The 18,713-nt window shown below is 42.9% G+C and overlaps 2 protein-coding genes and 1 non-coding gene across 8 annotated transcripts in view; 1 reads left to right on the forward strand and 2 right to left on the reverse strand.

Moving 5' to 3' along the window:
* The window catches only part of LOC137795043 (nucleosome-remodeling factor subunit BPTF-like), a 42,132-nt gene extending 34,103 nt beyond the window's left edge, over positions 1–8,029 (reverse strand). For all 6 annotated transcript variants that reach the window (XM_068592258.1, XM_068592257.1, XM_068592254.1 and 3 more), the window contains exons 1-2: positions 7,222–8,029; positions 2,730–3,552 (exon numbers count right to left, since the gene is read on the reverse strand). In XM_068592258.1, the coding sequence (XP_068448359.1) occupies positions 2,730–3,552; positions 7,222–7,792 (1,394 nt within the window). In that variant the 5' untranslated portion in view covers positions 7,793–8,029. The remainder of the gene's footprint in view (positions 1–2,729; positions 3,553–7,221) is intronic.
* A 1,096-nt stretch (positions 8,030–9,125) lies between these two features.
* Positions 9,126–9,207, forward strand: trnas-aga (transfer RNA serine (anticodon AGA)). Its single transcript has one exon. It is a non-coding gene; the product is annotated as a tRNA-Ser (tRNA).
* A 465-nt stretch (positions 9,208–9,672) lies between these two features.
* On the reverse strand, positions 9,673–17,281 carry nol11 (nucleolar protein 11). Its single transcript, XM_068592470.1, has 18 exons — positions 17,135–17,281; positions 16,496–16,609; positions 16,009–16,065; positions 15,625–15,773; positions 15,421–15,478; positions 15,051–15,192; positions 14,329–14,535; positions 13,776–13,852; positions 13,249–13,372; positions 13,058–13,149; positions 12,537–12,602; positions 12,250–12,434; positions 11,921–12,046; positions 11,500–11,739; positions 11,242–11,320; positions 11,043–11,135; positions 10,527–10,634; positions 9,673–10,176 (listed from the first exon to the last, which is right to left on the reverse strand). The coding sequence occupies exons 1-18, from the start codon at positions 17,279–17,281 to the stop codon at positions 10,063–10,065; spliced, it is 2,178 nt and encodes a 725-aa protein (XP_068448571.1). The 3' UTR covers positions 9,673–10,062.
* Positions 17,282–18,713: the final 1,432 nt, after the last annotated feature.

Genomic DNA, 18,713 nt, shown 5'->3' on the forward strand with positions numbered 1-18,713 from the left:
TAAACCGCTTGTTTCATCTCTATTATCTCTATTGATATTATTGTTGGACAGTGAATGAATGTGTTAGGATTCTGATCATATTAGCTCTTAGATTCCGTTGCTTCACTTCGGATGCGAGTCGATACTTTTGCTCTACAGAGCTGTGCTTTGTCTCGCAGCAAAACTTCACATTGCACTTTTAATAAATCTGGGTCCGGACCACTGTCCGCCTGTTAGTGAGCTGTGTTGTAGAAAGTCCTCTGTATGGCTAGATGTTATTTTGTACAAAGGGTTTTCAAAACAACAAAAACACTGTAAAGTTTGACTTTAAAAAAAATAACTGCTTTTAGACTAGACTGACAAATGAAAAGTCAGGAAGAGACAGAGATCTCTCTGAGCAACAGTTAAATAAGAATAGAAGAAATAATCAGTCATTGGTAAAAGAAACTGGAAGCTGAGCATTAACATGTGTGCAAATTTAAATAGGAACAAGATCCTGTGAAGTTTCAGGGTTAGCATGTTGGAACTGGATCACAGAAAGTGATGGACGGACTATGGGCTGACAAATCACAGTTCAAACCTCTTCAATCTGACCACGAAGTAGACTGCAGAGAGCTTAAAGAATAACAGTTACTCAAAATATTTATATCCAAGTTGTAAACGCCGTTGTGATTCAATAATGATCTTGGGTAACTTGTGCTTTTCTGAACAAGAAAACAAATTAGAAATCGAAGGGTATTTTGGATGAAAATGGTTACATTGTTTTCCCCTGGCATGTAGCAATGTGGGGAAATTGGGTAAACATAAGTTTTTATCATTCTACACACAAGTGTGTACACTGAGCTCCAGCAAAAGCGACCAGCTTTTAAGCATAAAGCATGAAGTGCATCTGTTCCAAGTATCAACAAGATAGTGTCAACGTTTCTTGATAACTCATCCCTAGACTAAAGTAAAGTGCCTTAACGAAGTGCATGAAGCAAGTGTCGGCTGAAATTAATGGCTTGGCCTTGTGCACTGCATTTCATTAGTTATGCTCACAAATTAATCAAAATGAAGGGCCATTTGATTACATTTTGATAGTAAATTATATCTTGTGCTCAAATTAACTATTAGTGTTTTAAAAACACTGATTTCGTCCTCTACGGCCTCTCCCGAGCATCATGATACAGTCATATGTTCACAATTAGATTCCACCTGTGATAAACAAACAAAATTATTGCCTGGCCGTACTTTGTTCCATTCTAAATGATTAAAACACTTAGATTTTCAGTAATCTGTGAAAACATCTGCTCTGCCCAAGTTTCCCATGAAATGTCTGACATTTTAAGAGTGTCCGAGTTAGAGTTTAGTGGAACTCAGCATGGTCCACACAGAGGCCATGTAACAGTAGTGTCTATTCAGCACTTCACTGGAGGCACATGGGCGCGCGCGCACACACACACACACACACACACACGCACACACACACACACACGCACACACACACACACACACACACACGCACACACACACACGCACACAGACACAATTCACTGCACGTAGATTCAGTCACACAAACTTTCCTCTGTGCACACTACTTATATGCACAAACACACGTAGTCTCTGAAGGGACAGTGGGGATCAGTAACGCAGCACCTGCTGGGGGGCAATTTGGAGAGCAGAAAAAGAAGCGAGTGAAATGCTGCACTAACAAACCTCGGGCCACCTTCCCCTTTAAATCTGACAATGTTTAGGTGATCCATGCTCTTTTATGGTTTGTTGAGCGGGCCTTCTGCTGCCGCTGACCCAGCGCGCGTTCACGTACACGTATATGCACGCGCGCACACACACACACACACACACACAGTGACTGCTCAATAAAGAGATAATTTGCTAACACATGGGCCCATCTCTGCTGGTTACGTTAAATCCTATTGACGGATGCAGTTATTTTTGGTTTACAATACAGCTGGTCCAACCTCCATGCCGATGCTGTTCTTTTTTGCCCGAGTCCAGACCTATACATTTCACCCTATCTAAATAATTTCTGTCACAAACTCACTATTCGGACCTGTAGTCATGCAGAGTGTTCTATAATGCCATTCTCATAAGTTATGGTTTACATGTTTGACTTTCTAAGTACGGCTCTATGCTTTTCAAGCAGACCCAGTCAATTGAATTGGGTCAATGCAGGTCACTCGTGACCTCTCTGCTCACCTGAGTGCCTGCCCAGAGGCTGAGGCAAAGTAAACTCACCCACAAATAATGTAGTTACATCAGCCGCATCGATATCCGCTACAGTATATAATGTGTCATTAAAAGATTACAGTACAGGTGTGTGCAGAATAGATTACTGGCTATATCCCTCTTCTGTTCATGCAGATAGTTTGTTATAGTCATGAACACTTTCTATGACATCAAATTATGCAACGACTTTGGAGACTCAGCTTTGGAGCTGAATATACGGTTACAGCACGCTTATTACTCTCGCTTGTACTACTAATCTTAAAAAAAAAGAGATAAAATCATGTAAATTCTAGTCAATTGGTTGCGTGTTTGGTGGTGTACTTTAATTGTGTTACTATTTTGGAGAGAATACTTGGGGGGGGGGGAATGTCTGCACCAAGCATTTCAGTGTAATGTTTGCATATTTAAGGTACTTCTACAACTTCATTAAGATTAATTTGGTATATTTTCAGCATTCAAGACTGTAACTTTAAGTGACCCAAACTGACACCTCTTGACACATGAATGAAACATTGTGAACTTACACGACGATGCGGCGGTTAAGGAACCAGTATTTGCGGTTGTGTCGGTCAAAGCTGATTGGCAGTTGTCGAATAAAGGGTTTGCTCCTCTGCACTTCTGGGATGCAGTCCGCCACACCGGGTACCTTGTGGGCCACACACACCTCACACTGCCACTCGTCCTCCGGTACCTCCTGCAGAGGCGGCTTCACACACTCCAGATGGTAAACGGCTGAACATGTCTCACAGCACAGCAGGTCACCGAGGCGATGGCAAACCCTGCAGTGGTCGTCGTAGGCAACAACGCCTTCCGACATTAGCTCCTCCCGGGCAATGTTGGTCGCCAAGAACTGGTCCACCAAAAACTGGAGGACTTTGATTTTGCTCTCCAACGGTTCGTACGGGTAATCCTCACACTCCTGGAAAGGCAGAATGTGCCGGTACTCCGGGTCACTCTCACAGTACGCCCGCACCACCTCCGGCCAGGTCATACCATCCACAAAATACAGAGTGGAATTGACGGAGTCCTTCACGTCAGTGGGACCAAATGTGGTGTTAGAAGTGTCCTCCTCTCTAAGAATAGCTTTGAGCAAGGTGATGTGGGTCTCTGCCAACAGTGTGCACTGCTCCTGGCCGGCCACCGCTGCACAAAAATCCTCAAAGCGGAACGGCGAGAGCCGCAGCACCGAGCCAAAGTTGCGGAGGACCTCATAGACGGCAGACACATTGAGAAGCTGTGAGGTAGGAACTTGGAGATCCTCAGAGGACTTAGGAAGCTCCAGGGAAGGAATGTCCTTTGCCTCATGGATGGGAGACTGCGGTCGCAATGCTCGACTCCTTTTCCGGCCTGCAAGAAATGGAAAAAAAAGAGCCAGGAGTTAGGAGAAGGATGGCACAACAAAGAAAACAAAGGAAAAGAAGAGCAAATATATCGACAATAATAAAAGGACCATTTTTGCTTTGCATCAACACTAAATGTTAACCATGGCAACTGCTTGATAGCCTGTATTGAGGTCGACCCAGAGTGTATTTTTTTAGGCTTATACAAAAAAGATTATTTGGAGCAGGAACAGGCCAATATTGATAGTGCTGTGTTATATATCTAAGAGATCGTTTTTGTGAAGAGGGGGGGGGGGTCAGAAAAGACTCGATTACTCAATTCAAATGTTGCAGTCTGCGTTTTCTAACCCGGTCGTCCTAATAATGCATGAAATGTTTTTTCATTGTCATCTATTGCTTCTGTCCATCCAGGAAAAGGAAGGGATCCTCCTCTGTTGCTCTCCCAAGGTTCCTTCCCTTTTCCCTGTTAAAGGGGTTTTACTATCTTTATTTGGGTAGTTTTTCCTGATCCGATGTGAGATCCTGGGACAGGGATGTTATATGTACAGATTGAAACAACGTCATATTTGAACAACGTAAGATTACCGCAGTCTCATTTGACTGTAAATACTTTTTGTCCACAACCCTTACTCAGTTGCCTGTTTTCGGGCTATACAAAATAAACTGAATTGGATCTAAAAAATGATCTCAAGCCCACTAAAAAAATAACGTTGAAAATGTAATAGTCTGTCTGGCAAGGAGTGCACTGAGTGCCAGTGCTACCCCGCCATCCTTGTCTCAAGTGCCAAGTTACATGGGGTTTTCAACAGTTGTTTTGATCTTCAGGAGTTAACCATGCACAATTTTACAGTAAAAATGTCCCTCATTATGTTTTGGAGAACAGTGACGAAAAGCAGTGATGTATGTTTGCGTTTGACGGCTATGCAGCCATCACCCACTATCGGAGCCCGGTTCCTCCAATAACAACAGTTTGTTGAACGTCCCATCGGCGCGGGGACCTCTTATAAAGTGCACCTGACAAAGAATTCAATTTGTTCTAATAAAAAGTACACAATAACAATATGCAATATAAATATGCAGTATAAGACTATCAATTTCAAATACAACCTATAGGACTCCTACAACATCAAATTTTGAGGGGAAACACAGCTAGAGCTAATTTGAATGAGGTTATTTATTTTACAGTGTGATACAGAAGTCACATAAAAAAGAAGACAAGCTAATTCTTGTCCAAAGACAATAAGCTGAATGCTCCCACTTGATTCATAAGCCTGCGTTTCTTTCTGTGTAATTTATGCATATGGTGCAGCATATTTACTGTACTTTTAACACCGGAACGTGTAAAAGACTGCATTTGTATTTGATGTGAATGGCTCATTTCAGGTCACTCAACCTGGCCACATGACCCCGGTTTTGACAATAAAGAAGAAACATTTTTTGAAATCACTGTCGGATTAGTATACTGTTGCTTTTCACTAATCAGAGGATTACTGTACCCTTGGTGTGCTCTTCTAGCCTTCTCATTTATTTGAAATTACTTCGGTAAAGGACACAGGGTGTCATATGCTTTGTAGATTGTAAAGCACCCCTGAGGAAAATTTGAGATTGGTGATACAAGGCAATATATTAAAATAAATTTGGCTTGCCATGACTCATGATCTCTAACGTTACTGTAGACGTTGCTACATTTACTTTTCATAAGGAGACAACACCAACAAATCCTGTAAAGTTACCCCACTTCATCCACACTGTAGTACAGCGGATGGACCGGAAGCAACCGCTCAGCAAACATATCTGTATTAGGTCTGGTATGATTCTGTGGGGTAGCATTAATGTTTAAATAGTTAAACAATAATGGGAGTAAGCCGGCAGAGTTAGCTGTTTTACAACTGGTGACAGCCAGGGGATTAACCTGTGACAGCAGTCTGGTGTGTATGGGTCAAACTGGTGTTAATCACCGCTGGTTCATTATTTGGCATCAAACACAGGGATTGTGTGTAAAAGTAGTTTGTGTGGGAATGAGCTGTGCATTTTGTTGCATTTGTCTTTTTGCCATGTGTCTCTGGGTTTGTTTCCACACAACCATACTGTTTAGTATGCCAGAAAAAGATGAAATATGTCTCAATGCATTGTATGTCTAATGCAGTTCTCCAAAAAAAATACCAGCTAAGACCAGCTATACATATATCGAATATATAGAAGTAGAAGGGCTAGAGTTCATGATGCAATGTTGTGACGAAGTAGTATGTCCCGATAGTATATACTGTCCCAAAAGTATGTGATTTGGCAAGACAAGGAAAGCACCAAAATATCCAATCAAGTGATTCTCAAAGTGGAGTCTGTGAAAGGTTTTTAGACTCATTAATTTAATTGATCATGAAATAAAATGTGTGTCTGTCCAATATAATTATCTTGTTTTGTTCTTTCCCATCAAAAAAAAAACTACAGAAGTGTAGAAAAAAAAGAATGCTTATGCATCTTGTAAGAGGTCTTTGGCTAAAACAAAAACCCTCTGGTCCAGGCCATTCGCCTTATTAAAAGACCTCTCACACGTGGCTGCACAATGCTGCCATGTTCACATGTCATTATTATAAAAAGCCATTTGAAGTCCAGAGGTATGCCAGTAATCCCTGAACTACTTGTATAGGCTGAACGCATCAAGAAATACAATCTCCATTCAAGTGTTTCTTTCAAAAGAGCATTTTTGTTTTAAATCAAAATGTATCCTAAAAAGAAATCAAAGCAGAAGGGTTAGCAAAAATGACATTAAACAGCCCAACACACAGTAGTGTGAATCACCCTGTTCCTATGTTGTTATTATCCTTTATAAATCTACTTCCCGCGCATTGCACGACATAACAGAAGTGACGTAAATTGTTGTTTTTTTTGCCTCTTAATTAACACGACTGTCCACGAGCTCACCTGATAAACAGTGCGGTTACCATGGTAACGGTGACCCGCGTAATATTGTAACGAGGTGGTGTTTTGCAACAAGTGAAAAAAAAGAGCGGCTCACTTCACAACAAAAGCCTGTCAAACTCATTTGGTAGCGTTATGCAACAAAATCTGTCTTCTGGAATATAGTTGCACGAGTCTGATGATTGTGCATGAATAAAATACAATTAATATCGTTATTTATTTAACAAGTAACATTTCCACTTTACTATAACAGCCCAAGAACAAGTAGATATATGAACTGTTAATCAGAGGCCAATGGACAACAATGTGTATTATAACCACGTGTATTGAAGGAGCAGTCCGTGACGTAGTATAAAATACACGTAATATACAGTGTATAACATTAACATCGGTGGAAATGTTGAATGAATGACAGCTATACAGTCCATAGATCCAGATACTACATGTCTACCAAACACGTTAAATACCGCGCGCTCAAATAAGTCCGTTAAAAAAAGGAGAAGGTATGAATTCTGCAACATATATAGACAACAAAAATGTGCTGATCTTGACAAAAAGTCAAAAACACCAGAGCCGGTTGAAGCGTGGAGCAGATCTGTAAACCAGTGCAAGCAGAGCACACGGTAAACAAAGGCCTGTTTCTGAGTGCAAGCTCCATTTTGAACAATGCGGCTTGGTTTCTGTACTGAGCTACAAAAAAATAAAATGCACACTTTAAGTAATGTGGTGAAGTGTGTGCACTTGCAAACAAACGTACCTGGGGTGCTCCCAAGCGTGCTGTGACTCTTAAAACTACTCTCGGTACAGTAGCTGGCATCATCATCATCTGGTAGTTCCTCCAGATAGTCAGACTCGTTTCCCAAGGCCTCCTCCTCTTCAAGATCCGACGAAGGGTTGTCGTTCAGGAGTTCATCATCGTCTGACCTGTAGCTTAAATTATCATCCTCGTCGCTGTTGTCGTCGTAGACCACCTTGGTTTGAGGCCGCCTCCCTCCGCCTCGACTGCCGCGGCTGCCTCTCGACCCCCTGCCTCTCGATCTGCCTCCTCTGCCCCGCGATGCCGCGGCCGCCGCCGTGGTTGAGGCTCCAACTTTCCTGCGGCCCCGGGTCGGATGAAAGTTCTCTCGGCCGGAGATTTCTGTCTCCACTTCCGCAGAGCCAGTGCCACAAACGGCGCCAGTTACACCCCGTCCCCGGCCGCGTCCTCTGCCTCTTCCCCGTCCCCGCATCCCTCTACTCCGGCTGCCCCGGGAGCCGCGGACTGGCCCGGGTGATCCTTCCCGCATCGCGGCTGCTTGTTTGGGCGGCCTTCCTCTTCTCCCCCTCATTGTGGGAGAGTGTCTCTTCTGTTCCGCTTCAATCTCGGAGCTCGAATAAGCCACGCACTCCGGAGAAAAGCGGGGGAGAAAGAACCCAACAGGTCTGAAGACAGTTCCCGACAAGTCTCCACCAAGCCCCGGTCTCAATTTCAGGGCGGAAAGCTCAAACTGAATGGCCGGTGTCCCGCTCTGGGTCGCCTGCAGACGCCATTTTTCTTCTCAGCTCTCCCTCCGTTGAAAACACAGCAGGCCCCAGAGCTGCGTAAAGCTAACCATGGAAACCAGTGGCTTTACCGGAAGTAAAGCACGCTTTCCTTCAAACTAAAGGCACAGTGAAATTAAAGAACACCAATCAGTATTTAATACCGATATCTACAGAACATAGCATTGATATGGAACAAGGTCACAATCATTATCGGTTTTCAATACAGCCATTGCATAATCCAAACGTACACTTTAAAGGCTTTCATTTCAACGACCTCACTGTAACAGTACGGAAGATGCGTTTTTTATCCTCTAACTTGACACTGGCAGGCCTGAGTGGATGCGAGGTCACGTGACTCACTATTCTACAATACACGCAATTGCCGTGCTAGTTCATAAAATTAGTTATCCGTGCAATCGCTTTATGCCAATAGCACTTTATTAGCTACGTCTGAGTTTTGGCGGGTGGTTATACTCGCAGGTGGATCGAGTGTAGTGAAACATCCTCGTTCATGTTCCGCCATGTCGCCATCGTCGTCACAGCAAAGCCAGGCGAGAACATATAAGCATACGTCCGACATTTAGCTGTAAACATGAACCTACATTTGGCATGAAAGTAAATAGCATCGTACAAAATTACGTAAATATGCAAAACGGCTATACATATGTTTTTTTAGACAAATGCATTGAATATTACTTTAAATGTACTTTTCAGTATAACCAGGGAACCTCCATTTTCAACCAGTTCAGCCTGTTCAGTTAACGTTTAATTGTTCAAATTACGTTGACATATTATTGGAGCGATGCTGAGCACTTGCTGATCAAATCTTCGCTCTAATCGTGGTACAATGTAGCCCGCAATAACGTTTAAGGTCAACCAAAGAATATAGTAACAGAGTTGCAATTGCAACACCCTTCACTCATGGTATGTCTGTGGGTTTGACTTAATGATCCCAATAACGGTATCTGTTCGTCTTTGCTCTCGTTGGGCTGCCTCTTTTTCACCCCAATTTGCCACTTCAACAATTAACTGCACAAAACCAAAGCTACCCACATAGCAAGCGTAACTATCATGTGTATTGACATCACAGGAATTCATTTTGGTTATTTCGCGTTTATTCAATTGACCTCTGCATCAGTTGTCGTGGCCGAGTGGTTAAGGCGATGGACTAGAAATCCATTGGGATCTTCCCGCGCAGGTTCGAATCCTGCCGACAACGAATAACATTTTTGTGGTCCTAATATATTTTTGTTATGGAAGGAATCCGAACACCTACATCAGTAAGAAGGATTGTTGTAGCGTTGGTTATTGCGACAGCTATACCACATTAAGACTGCCATCGTAACTAGCCCAATACATGATGCCAATGTATATTGCACTTGCTAAATGCTCATTCTACACCAAGTAATAGCAACTTGTTAACTATATGCCTGCCTTTGTTTTATCAGTAGGGCCTCTTGTAGATTTACTTCACTTCATACCGCTCTTCATAACCCTCTCAGTAGAATAAAAGTTTTGTAGTAAATTCAGTCCACGGTACGGCTAGTTCTTCTACACAAATAAAGATTAGTAAAAATGTGTCAAAATCATGACGATCCCCTCTTATGTTAATGTATCCCACACTACTTCACAAGTATCATTTAATGAAAACAAGGAAAAAAAGGTCACACAAGGATTAGCAGTTTTCTCAAATTATATATTTGTATTCAATATAAAAGGCTTTACTGTGGAAAACCTGGTACAAAGTCACAGCTGACAGAAACAGCCATTCATTCTCACAATTGTGTTAGAAGGTAGAGTCCTACTATGATTATGACAATTATTAACCAGTTTGGCATTGAGCAGACGAGCCATATTATCTTAATGGTCATCACGAACCTATTTACATCTGCAATGTATGCAATGCCTAAGTTACACCAATAATTCATATACAATAAAACTGATGGCCAGCCTTTCTTACCGAAAAGCACTTAATATTTTACCATTTGGGACAAGTATACAACCTTTGAAACACTAAGGTGAAAAGTTGGAAAGAGCCAATATGCTCAAAGATTTATTAAAAAGTAAACACATTCTAAAACAGCTCAATGATTTCAATGGAGTATTGTCCGACGTCCTTCTTCACCTTCATCTTATTGAGCTCTTGGAGGCTGCCCTCGATCTTTCCAAGCTCTGAAACCAGTTTCACCTGAGGAGAAAACAATGCGTCTTCGTTCATTTATTTCCCGGATAACTTTTCAGATGAAACATTTTTCTCGTCAAACTGCAGTGCTCTGTTTGCCGTTGCCATACACAACCCAAGACCCAATCCCTAGCAATTATAAAACATGTCTATGACCTTCGACTACAAAATTCTAATCAGTTAATCCTTGAGTATAGATGGACCTTTGTGGCAAATTTCCCTTCAGGTGTTTCTGAAAATCACAAAATATCTATTTGTAGTTTATGCATGCGATCCCTTCCACTGTTGATGTTGTAGTTTTTCATTTGACTAGAATATATAACGTGCAGCTAGTTGCGGGGCATACGGCTGGTTACCTGAGACTTGATGAAGCTGTGGAGGTTCAGCAGTAAGCCCTTAGCCTCTGGAGTCATCACCAGCACTGTGAAATGGGCGTCCAATAGCAAGCATACCCAATCCATGATCTACAATCACATGCAAACGAAAACAGTTATTAATTCCATTCCCTTCAACCTAGAAGGACTGAAATGTTGCCTTCCAGCCTTTGTTTACGACCATTTAGTTACAAACAATTCACTAACAACTCATAGTTAATATTGCAGAAATAGATTGCTGTATATCAAAATTCCAGTGCTTTTACATGTTTGTTACATATTAAAAGTTTATGCTCTTTGGCTCAACTTAATTCCGACCGCATGCAGTTCATCTCCAAATGAGAGTCTGACTTCCACCATTTGTGGATTTGACAATCTGCCAGCAAAGAATATTTTTCTGCCTCCGGACTCGTCATTTTGACGTGTCCCGGTGTGACAGGAGACACAAGCTGCCCAAGTATGGCCCCACTAATTATCCAGTTAGACATTGACACAGACCTGAGTTAGGCTTGGTGATCTCAATCCATGCGTTTGTGGGAGAGCATCTTGGGAATATTTTAGGTAAAGGAACTGCAGGTACTGGAGGAATAGCTGATTGGATGAGAAAGAACATTGAATGTTATAAATAGCGTTTTGTCACAGCTATCTATAGTTGGTGTTATGAAAATGTGCAATGGGTTAACTAGCGGTCACTCACAACAACTTGTTGGGAAGAGAGATCTTTTAGGTGTGGGAGGAGGAAAGAGTCACTGTACGCCGTCTGCAGGACCTCATTTCTATAAAGCTGAAGTTAAGATCTCATACATAGTAAATTCAAATCACTGCAAAGAGTCTGCCATTATGCTGTTTAACTATAACAAAGCGTGCTCTCACTGCTATACATATTGTACATGTGGGTAGGGGTTGAATCCTACTGTACATAAACGACTAAATGCGACCGCATGGTGCAGGATACAGTAGGACAGCTTTGTGCAGTCCCACTGGACAGATCTGTTCTGGTGGTGTTGAGGTCCTCTCCTCGTCTTGTTGTGCTCCGGTGCTGCCACCACCACTCAGACCGTCTGATCGGTCCTCGTCAGGGGAGCTGAAGCCATTCAGCACGCCGACCGGGCCGTGCTTTCGAGCGATCAGGGTTTCCATGAATGAAACACTGCCGGGCTCCAGGCTCCCATTCTCTCCAGCAACGTCTGACATGCTGAAAGACCAAGGTAGAAACACGCACCGTTTATTTCTCCCCCCCCATTTTCCATTACACAGAGTCAGGCTAATAAGCAGATTATTAAAACCCTAAATCCCCCAAATAGGTTACTTTAAAGCCCCCTATTGGTAGACCCTGAAGCAGAGTTGTGCACTTAAATCAAAACCATCAGATGTACCTGATAAAGGCCTTCAGGCAGGCACAGGTGACAGCTTCAGGGATGTCAGGGAAGAACTGCAAGCAAAGCTGACACAGGAAGTAATCCTTCCTCTCCAGGGCCAGGAGCACAAGGTCAGGACACACGCTGTTGAACGTCACGATGGTGAAGGGTCACATTCAGCAGAAAGAACACTCATTATAGTAAACCATCCTAATTACAACATTCAAAAACAGGTTCAGAAATATATTTTTCAATATAGATCACATCTCAGTTAAATAGGTTTGGGATGTGATCTATTTATATTTTTCAGTTATGTCTCACTCAAAGAACAACATTGCTTTACTGACCTGTGGCAGAGGCACCGAGTGTGCACTAGCTGAGCCAGGCTGCTGGGGGTATAGAAGGCTGGATCCTGCAGGCTCCGGGACACCAGGGTTGCTGCGAGCTGCCCCAACGAGGGCTGCAGATCCTGGATGTCTGTCCTTGAGAGGAGCACCTTCACCTCCCTCTGGACCTCTTCTACTGGTGCGGTCTGCATAAAAAGGAAAAAAATAATAATTCAAATTATAAAATTACACCGTTTCAGTGTTTCGCCAGAGTCATAAAAATGTAATAAAAAAATAAGTATTCTTACCTTGATGAGCTCCAGAAATTGGTCATTTGTTAAACTAGGGGCTGATTGGCTCTTACGGGTTGTTCTCTATATGGAAAGAGAGGAATAAAACCATGGATGATACCATTGACGGAATGATTACTTAACCATTACTCACGCGCACAACTTTAAAACCTGAAAGCAGAGAATTGCTGACTTGTGAAATCTGTGTCAGGTTGAGCTTTCGAAGGTGTTATGGTTCCAGTGTGTGAGCATGTTTAAGATGGGATGAATTGTCTGATGAGACTGACCTCCTAACACACTCATTTAGGTTACTATTATAGATAAATCTACAAATTATCGAAAATTATAGAAAAAGCAGGCCTGCAGGTCCTCGCCACAATACATATTTTGTACATTTAGTAAACGATTGAATCATTTCAGGCAGCAACTACTCTAAATCAGCAACTCGCAGGTAGTCTGAGAAACACTCAGCTAGTTTTCAGGTCAACAATATGTGGGATTAATGTGGTGGCAGCCGTCTAGTATCGGGTCCAACAAACCGTTTTCCTGGTCTCCAATGTTCTAGAGGGATGAGCTTTCTCTTCATGCAGGATGTTATTCCAAGATGGTACAGAAGTTGGAGCTTTGGACTCTGTTGCAGTAAGAAAAAGCACAGTGTACCAAGTGAACAACTCAGCAGTGTTGAATTAGTGAAAGAACATGTTATTACTGCATATTTGTTTAGGCTCACCTTCAGTCTTGACCTGCCTCAGTTTTCCCAATGCGGTGGCCAGGGAAGATTTGGGGCACTCATATGGAATAACTGAGAGGGTTTTCCCATGTGGAATGAATAACTTGTTGCAAAAGCTCCATAGCTAGACCAAAGACAAGTGACGAAAGTGAATACAAACGGGAATTAAAATTAGCGTAGCTTAAAAGTGATCACATGAGATAGGACAACTATTTCATCGTCAATATTAAGAATGTAAACTGCAATAAAGTTGTGAGGAGGGACAGAGAGCCCAGTCACGGTGGAGAGCAGCCACAATGCTCTGCCAAAGTCATACAGTCCTCCATCAGCACCCAGCAGCTGGAAGGACAGGGAACCTTGGCCTACCGTAATTAAAGCGCGAGGGAAGCTGGAGTGGGTACACGCAAATATACGCTGGTGTTTGTACTGTATGAGCGCTAGGGCCCAGCAGTCAGCATAGCGTATTACCAGTATTTGTTTCATCTAGTAAACATCTAGTGCACCCACACCCACACACACACACCTACCTGTCCGTAGATTTTACCCGCCATCTCTTTTCCTGCCTGAAGCGTCTGGAAATTGGTATTCCAGATGCAGAGGAAGTCTGAAATATCAAAGACAGAGAGACGTTCAAGATCCACATACAATCTTGCATCAGCATCAGATACTGGAGTCATAATGCCTTCATTACCGAAAACAAAAAAATCGTTGTTATTTCCCGAAAGCACAAGCTCCTTCACGGATAAAAAAAAAAATACTATGACCTTCCATCAAGTGATACCTTCTTTCCCTGTTCTCCTTGATAATTAACAGATGACAGTGTAGAAGCAGCAGACTGTCAGGTCGTTGTTAATTATTGTTATTTAATGTCTGCATTAGCTAAAATAACTTTTTTTTTTCCCCCGGCACTTTCTCCACTGAACTTTACATACGAACACAGATCTTCGTACGTCCCAGATTGACTTCCTTAAGATGGGTGTAGCATACAATGGCACTTTTAGCAGAGTGATAACCAGCCGGCTGCTCGTGCTTATAATATCTGGAAACCTGTTTGAGGCAGTGTGATTAAAACGCGTTTACCTTTGCCGGATCCGGCAGAGGGGTGTGGCACCCCCACAACAGCAACATGGGCTTCGTCCAGGGCCTGAGCCGATGCATACTCCAGGAGGCCTTCACCAACGGGAAGACGTAGCAGCTGGCTGCGGGGCAGCGGAAAAGCCTGAGCCCCCTCGTCAGCCACCAGGCCCCTCTCTGAGATGATACTCTGGTATACATGACCGTTAGGGTCTGGATGGGAGGGAAAGTATGAGGCACAAGGAGGAAAAAAAAGGTTGAGAGGATTAATAACACCTATCTTACATGCAAAACAATGTGTCACTTGAAATAAACCTAAAAACGAATGTGCAATGTTCTTCTGTTGATTTGTTTTGGGTTGTCAAACACTTCATTGATCTGTAAAGTAACTCGCAGTATTGAAACTATAAACAAAATCTGTATGCAGCAGGACAAGATTTTGTCTCCTGAAGTGTCCTGGTTAGTAGACCATGCAGAGAGCAAAAGATCTGCAAACCTCCCAGCTATTTTTTGACAATAACTTAGCTTTTTTACGGGTTTGAAATTAGCTTGTAAACTGGCGACTAGTGAAACAATCCTGTCGTCTTTCAACTCCAACTGCAGTCCTGCATCTCAATTTACTAATGACTGTAAACAATGAGCAGTGCACAGAAAAGGAAGTCCACGAAATTAGCCTGTGCTGTCAAACAGTTACTCTAAAAATACTTTCACAGGAAACTCAGACTTACAGAGATAAAGCAGGCGGATGTGTTTATCCCTGTAGGAGGCAGAGAAGCTGAGCGGGAAAAGACCCGGCTCTTCCCTCTCCAGCCGGTACCTCTGGAGGGTGTTGGGATTCAGTCTTTGCAGGTACAGGAAATGATCTCCTTTCTGTGGGACAACATTGACAGCCAAGGCAAACTGGCCTTTAGAATGACCAATAACAGAGTTGATGTTCGAGGACAAGTCAAGGACAAAAGAAATTAGTTTTTAGTAAAAGGGTCAAAGAAATAAATGGCATTCACGTGCAGGCAAATTATTTCTTCTTACAAGTCACAAGCACAACAAATGCTTAGTTATCAGCTTTTGTGTCTCCTGTACAGTTTAAAAGGATGTTACCTGTTCGGTTGTGAAAATGACAAACTGCTGTGACTCTGTCACTATGTTGGTGCTCCACCTAAAGACAATGGAACAAAATAAAGGTGAGACAGCCCAAGTCATTGTTTGAAATGTAATTGTCAATATAAATTGTTAAAATGTAAACATCCCTCTTAATCCAGGTTATAACCCAAAGGATTTACGAGGGCTGTAAGTGTTACTGACCTTATGGCTTCTTCTTGAGCCAAGACTTCCTCGATGGGCTGCTGGGGAGCAGACAGAAGGGCGTCCAGGAGCCTCACAGCTCCTCTCTGGAACAACACCACAGGCTCCCCTCCAGCCACACAGTGGACCCTCCAGACATCTGATGACACCTGGACAGAATTCATACACAGGAGAAGGAATAAGGATGGGCTTTGAATGGACCAGAGAGGTTCAGATGCATCTGGGTTACCAGCATATTTGGAAAACAACACAAACTCATTGTCCCTAATTATATTATTCATTACGTCTCATCCCTCTCTGTGATAACGGGACTTTTCACACTGGATCAGGTGCAATCACCTCTAGACTGATAAAACAACACATTGTTTAAACTCGTTCACGTACGGTTGCTTTGAAGGCCTGATCCAAGAGGAGGTCTTCTTGCTTCCAAATTCTGATCACCTTCAAAAAAATAAAAACACACAGTGTCAGGCAGTGATTTCTCAAAGGACAGATCCACAGTGACACCTAGAGCCTAAATAAAAGACAAAGTGAATGACAACTTGGTTTATTTATCAAGGACCACATGCATTAGTATGGTCAAACGTTTAAATGAGGCAACACTGTGAAGTGAATAAGAAATATGCACATGGTCGCCTGAACATTGTCTTATCTATTGAAACGCTGGCAGTCAGGTGAGTGGAGGAATAGAGTCATGCAGAATGAAAACGACTGTTGCATTTTGGAGTTCACTTCCTGGTTTTATTGTATGAAAAATAACTATTACATGTAAGAATGTATCATTTTGCCCCAATTGCATTCCGACAGTGAGTCGGTTTTCTGCACAGGCGGTGCGCCAGACACCACAAAGAGAAGAAGACTGGGAGCCTACCTTGCTGTCCGACACCGCCACATACTCCTTGGTCTGCGGGTTGTAGACCGTGGGACATGTCAGTGTCTGTCCTTGCTTCACCGTCCAGCTGCTCAGCGGCTTCTGGTCCGAAACCTGTCAGCACCACGAGCACAGGGATGAAAAGAGGCTCGGGCAATCCCACCAATGACTCTACAACACAAACAAAAGTGTCCCCTATGCTATACTGTGCACACCAAGATGGAAGATTACGAAACAAGCAACTGAGGCCAATGCTGAAAAGTTGGTGCGTACACGTGAGGAGCTGCGTGGTAAGCCGTTCCGCGGAATGAGGAGCAGCACATGAGAGTAATACACACTCCGAGCCGCATAGCGACATAGCGCCCGTTAGCTCACATTTGCGTGTCGTTGTGCGCTAGCACACAAGTTTACAACAACCGGAGCGACCCGAGCTCACGATGTTGGCGCAACAGGAGTCCGCACTATTACACATGGAGATGGCGTTGTGTGTGTGTGTGTGTGTGTGTGTGTCGCTGCGGGTCTGTTCTGGTGGTTTCTGCCACAGTAGCTAAGCCCAGCCGAGGATGCCAACACGAGTTCTCCATGTCTCACCGATCAGCTGGGCAGGAGAGCCGCCTCGAAACAAACGTGAAACGTTACCTTGTACAGCGTGACCGATCTGGTTGAGTCGGTGACGACGACATGGTCGCTGTCTCCCTCCGCTTCGACCCCCAGAATGCCTGCATTTGACAGATTTTGAGATGGAGCAAGCCCGCACAACGTGTATCCCTCATAGAGCGCGGCCATGCTGGACGAGAAGAAAGCAGAACTCGTGGGATCTCGCGAGAAGAGACGAACTGTTGTCGGAGGCTATCGGGTGTTTCTGTCGAGTTCTGCGTGCCCGCGCGGGCTCCTCGCCGAGATTTGCCTTGCACCTCGCGGGAGCGCGCACTGAATAAAGCGAAATTTACAAAAACAGAAAGGGTGATTTGACGTAAAGAAGCCGTGCAGTGCTTTATTTGCATTCTAGCCGACGTAGTTGCCAGAAGTGGGCGGTTCTTTATCTTATTTCTTCTTCACTGAATCAATTACAGCCCCCGAAATATAATGGTAACAAAGGCAGGATAAAGTTGTGAATATAATATACACAGTAAATCAGTGAATGGCGAGTGGATTCACTGTGAATCCACTAGGCACTAGCAGGAGACAAAGAGCCACCAATGGTACATATTTACAGACAATAGTAATCCTTATAGATTAAGGATCACTAGAAATAATCCAATATGTTCTTTATCTCACAGGTCAACTCAGAGTTCGATAGAAACCATTTTCTGATGCATTTGAGCTGGTGCCTTTGGAGGAATCTAATATATGTGCAAAAAAGGAGCAGAAAGGGAGGAACTTGCTTATGAGAGGAAACATCCTGTCTGCCAAAATCAAATTGTGTCATCTGATCCTCAGAGAGCCTCTCAGGCTGGTGAAAGAGATAGGCCTGGTGTTTAACTGGTGGAAACAGACCTCTTAGAGAGCAAACAGGATGTGGGTTGTCTGTACGGTTACACTTGCTGTTGTTGCTCAGAATTTCTGAGGCTTTCTGAAGAGAGAATGTTACGTAACCTAATGTGTCCCAATGTTCAGAGTTACATGTTTGTGTGGTTGAAATTCTTTAATTGCAGTTTCAAACATGTAATACAACAGCATCAGAGTCCAAATTGGATAAATTACAAATATATGAATAGACAGTTTTACTGAAGATGAATTTGCCAGAACTATCATTCCTAATTGATGAATTTGCTGATGAAGTATGATCAGGGTCGGAAAACACCAGTAACACACTGAATTATTATAAGTCAACGTGTCAATAGTAGCAAATAAGAGTTGCATTAGTTTCAACTGTGGATAGAATAAAACACTTTTTTAAAGTTAAAATAATAGATCACATGTTGTTGAAGTGAGAGAAAATAGTGTTTTAAACAGATGCATATTATGCCTTAGATCATAAGGTAAAGGCCCTGTTTTTTGTGTTTTCTTTTTCCCAATCTTATCCTATTTATTTAAGAATATTTAATGTTAAAAAAAAACACTTATATTGGGACATAGCTCATTGGCCAAAGCCCTGTCAAAAGTTTCAACTTCCATAGCACCAACGTTTCAGTGTTTCTTCTGTGCTCAATGGAGCACAAAAGAAACACAGCCAAGAACCTGACAATGCAAAGAGGTCCTGCAACAAGTCTTGGTT

This window comes from Clinocottus analis, unplaced genomic scaffold, assembly GCF_023055335.1.
Source record: "Clinocottus analis isolate CAN_PGR_092001 unplaced genomic scaffold, fCliAna1.0.p SCAF_27, whole genome shotgun sequence".
Classification (NCBI taxonomy): Eukaryota; Metazoa; Chordata; class Actinopteri; order Perciformes; family Cottidae; genus Clinocottus; species Clinocottus analis.

Excerpts from the sequence above, each read along its gene's own strand:
- nol11 (XM_068592470.1), bottom strand. The coding sequence starts at position 17,281 with ATGGCCGCGCTCTATGAGGGATACACGTTGTGCGGGCTTGCTCCATCT. Across the intron at positions 11,321-11,499 it reads CTGCACAAAGCTGTCCTACT|AAATGAGGTCCTGCAGACGG; the intron begins GTATCCTGCACC and ends TCAGCTTTATAG. Across the intron at positions 10,177-10,526 it reads ACAGCTTCATCAAGTCTCAG|GTGAAACTGGTTTCAGAGCT; the intron begins GTAACCAGCCGT and ends TTTTCTCCTCAG.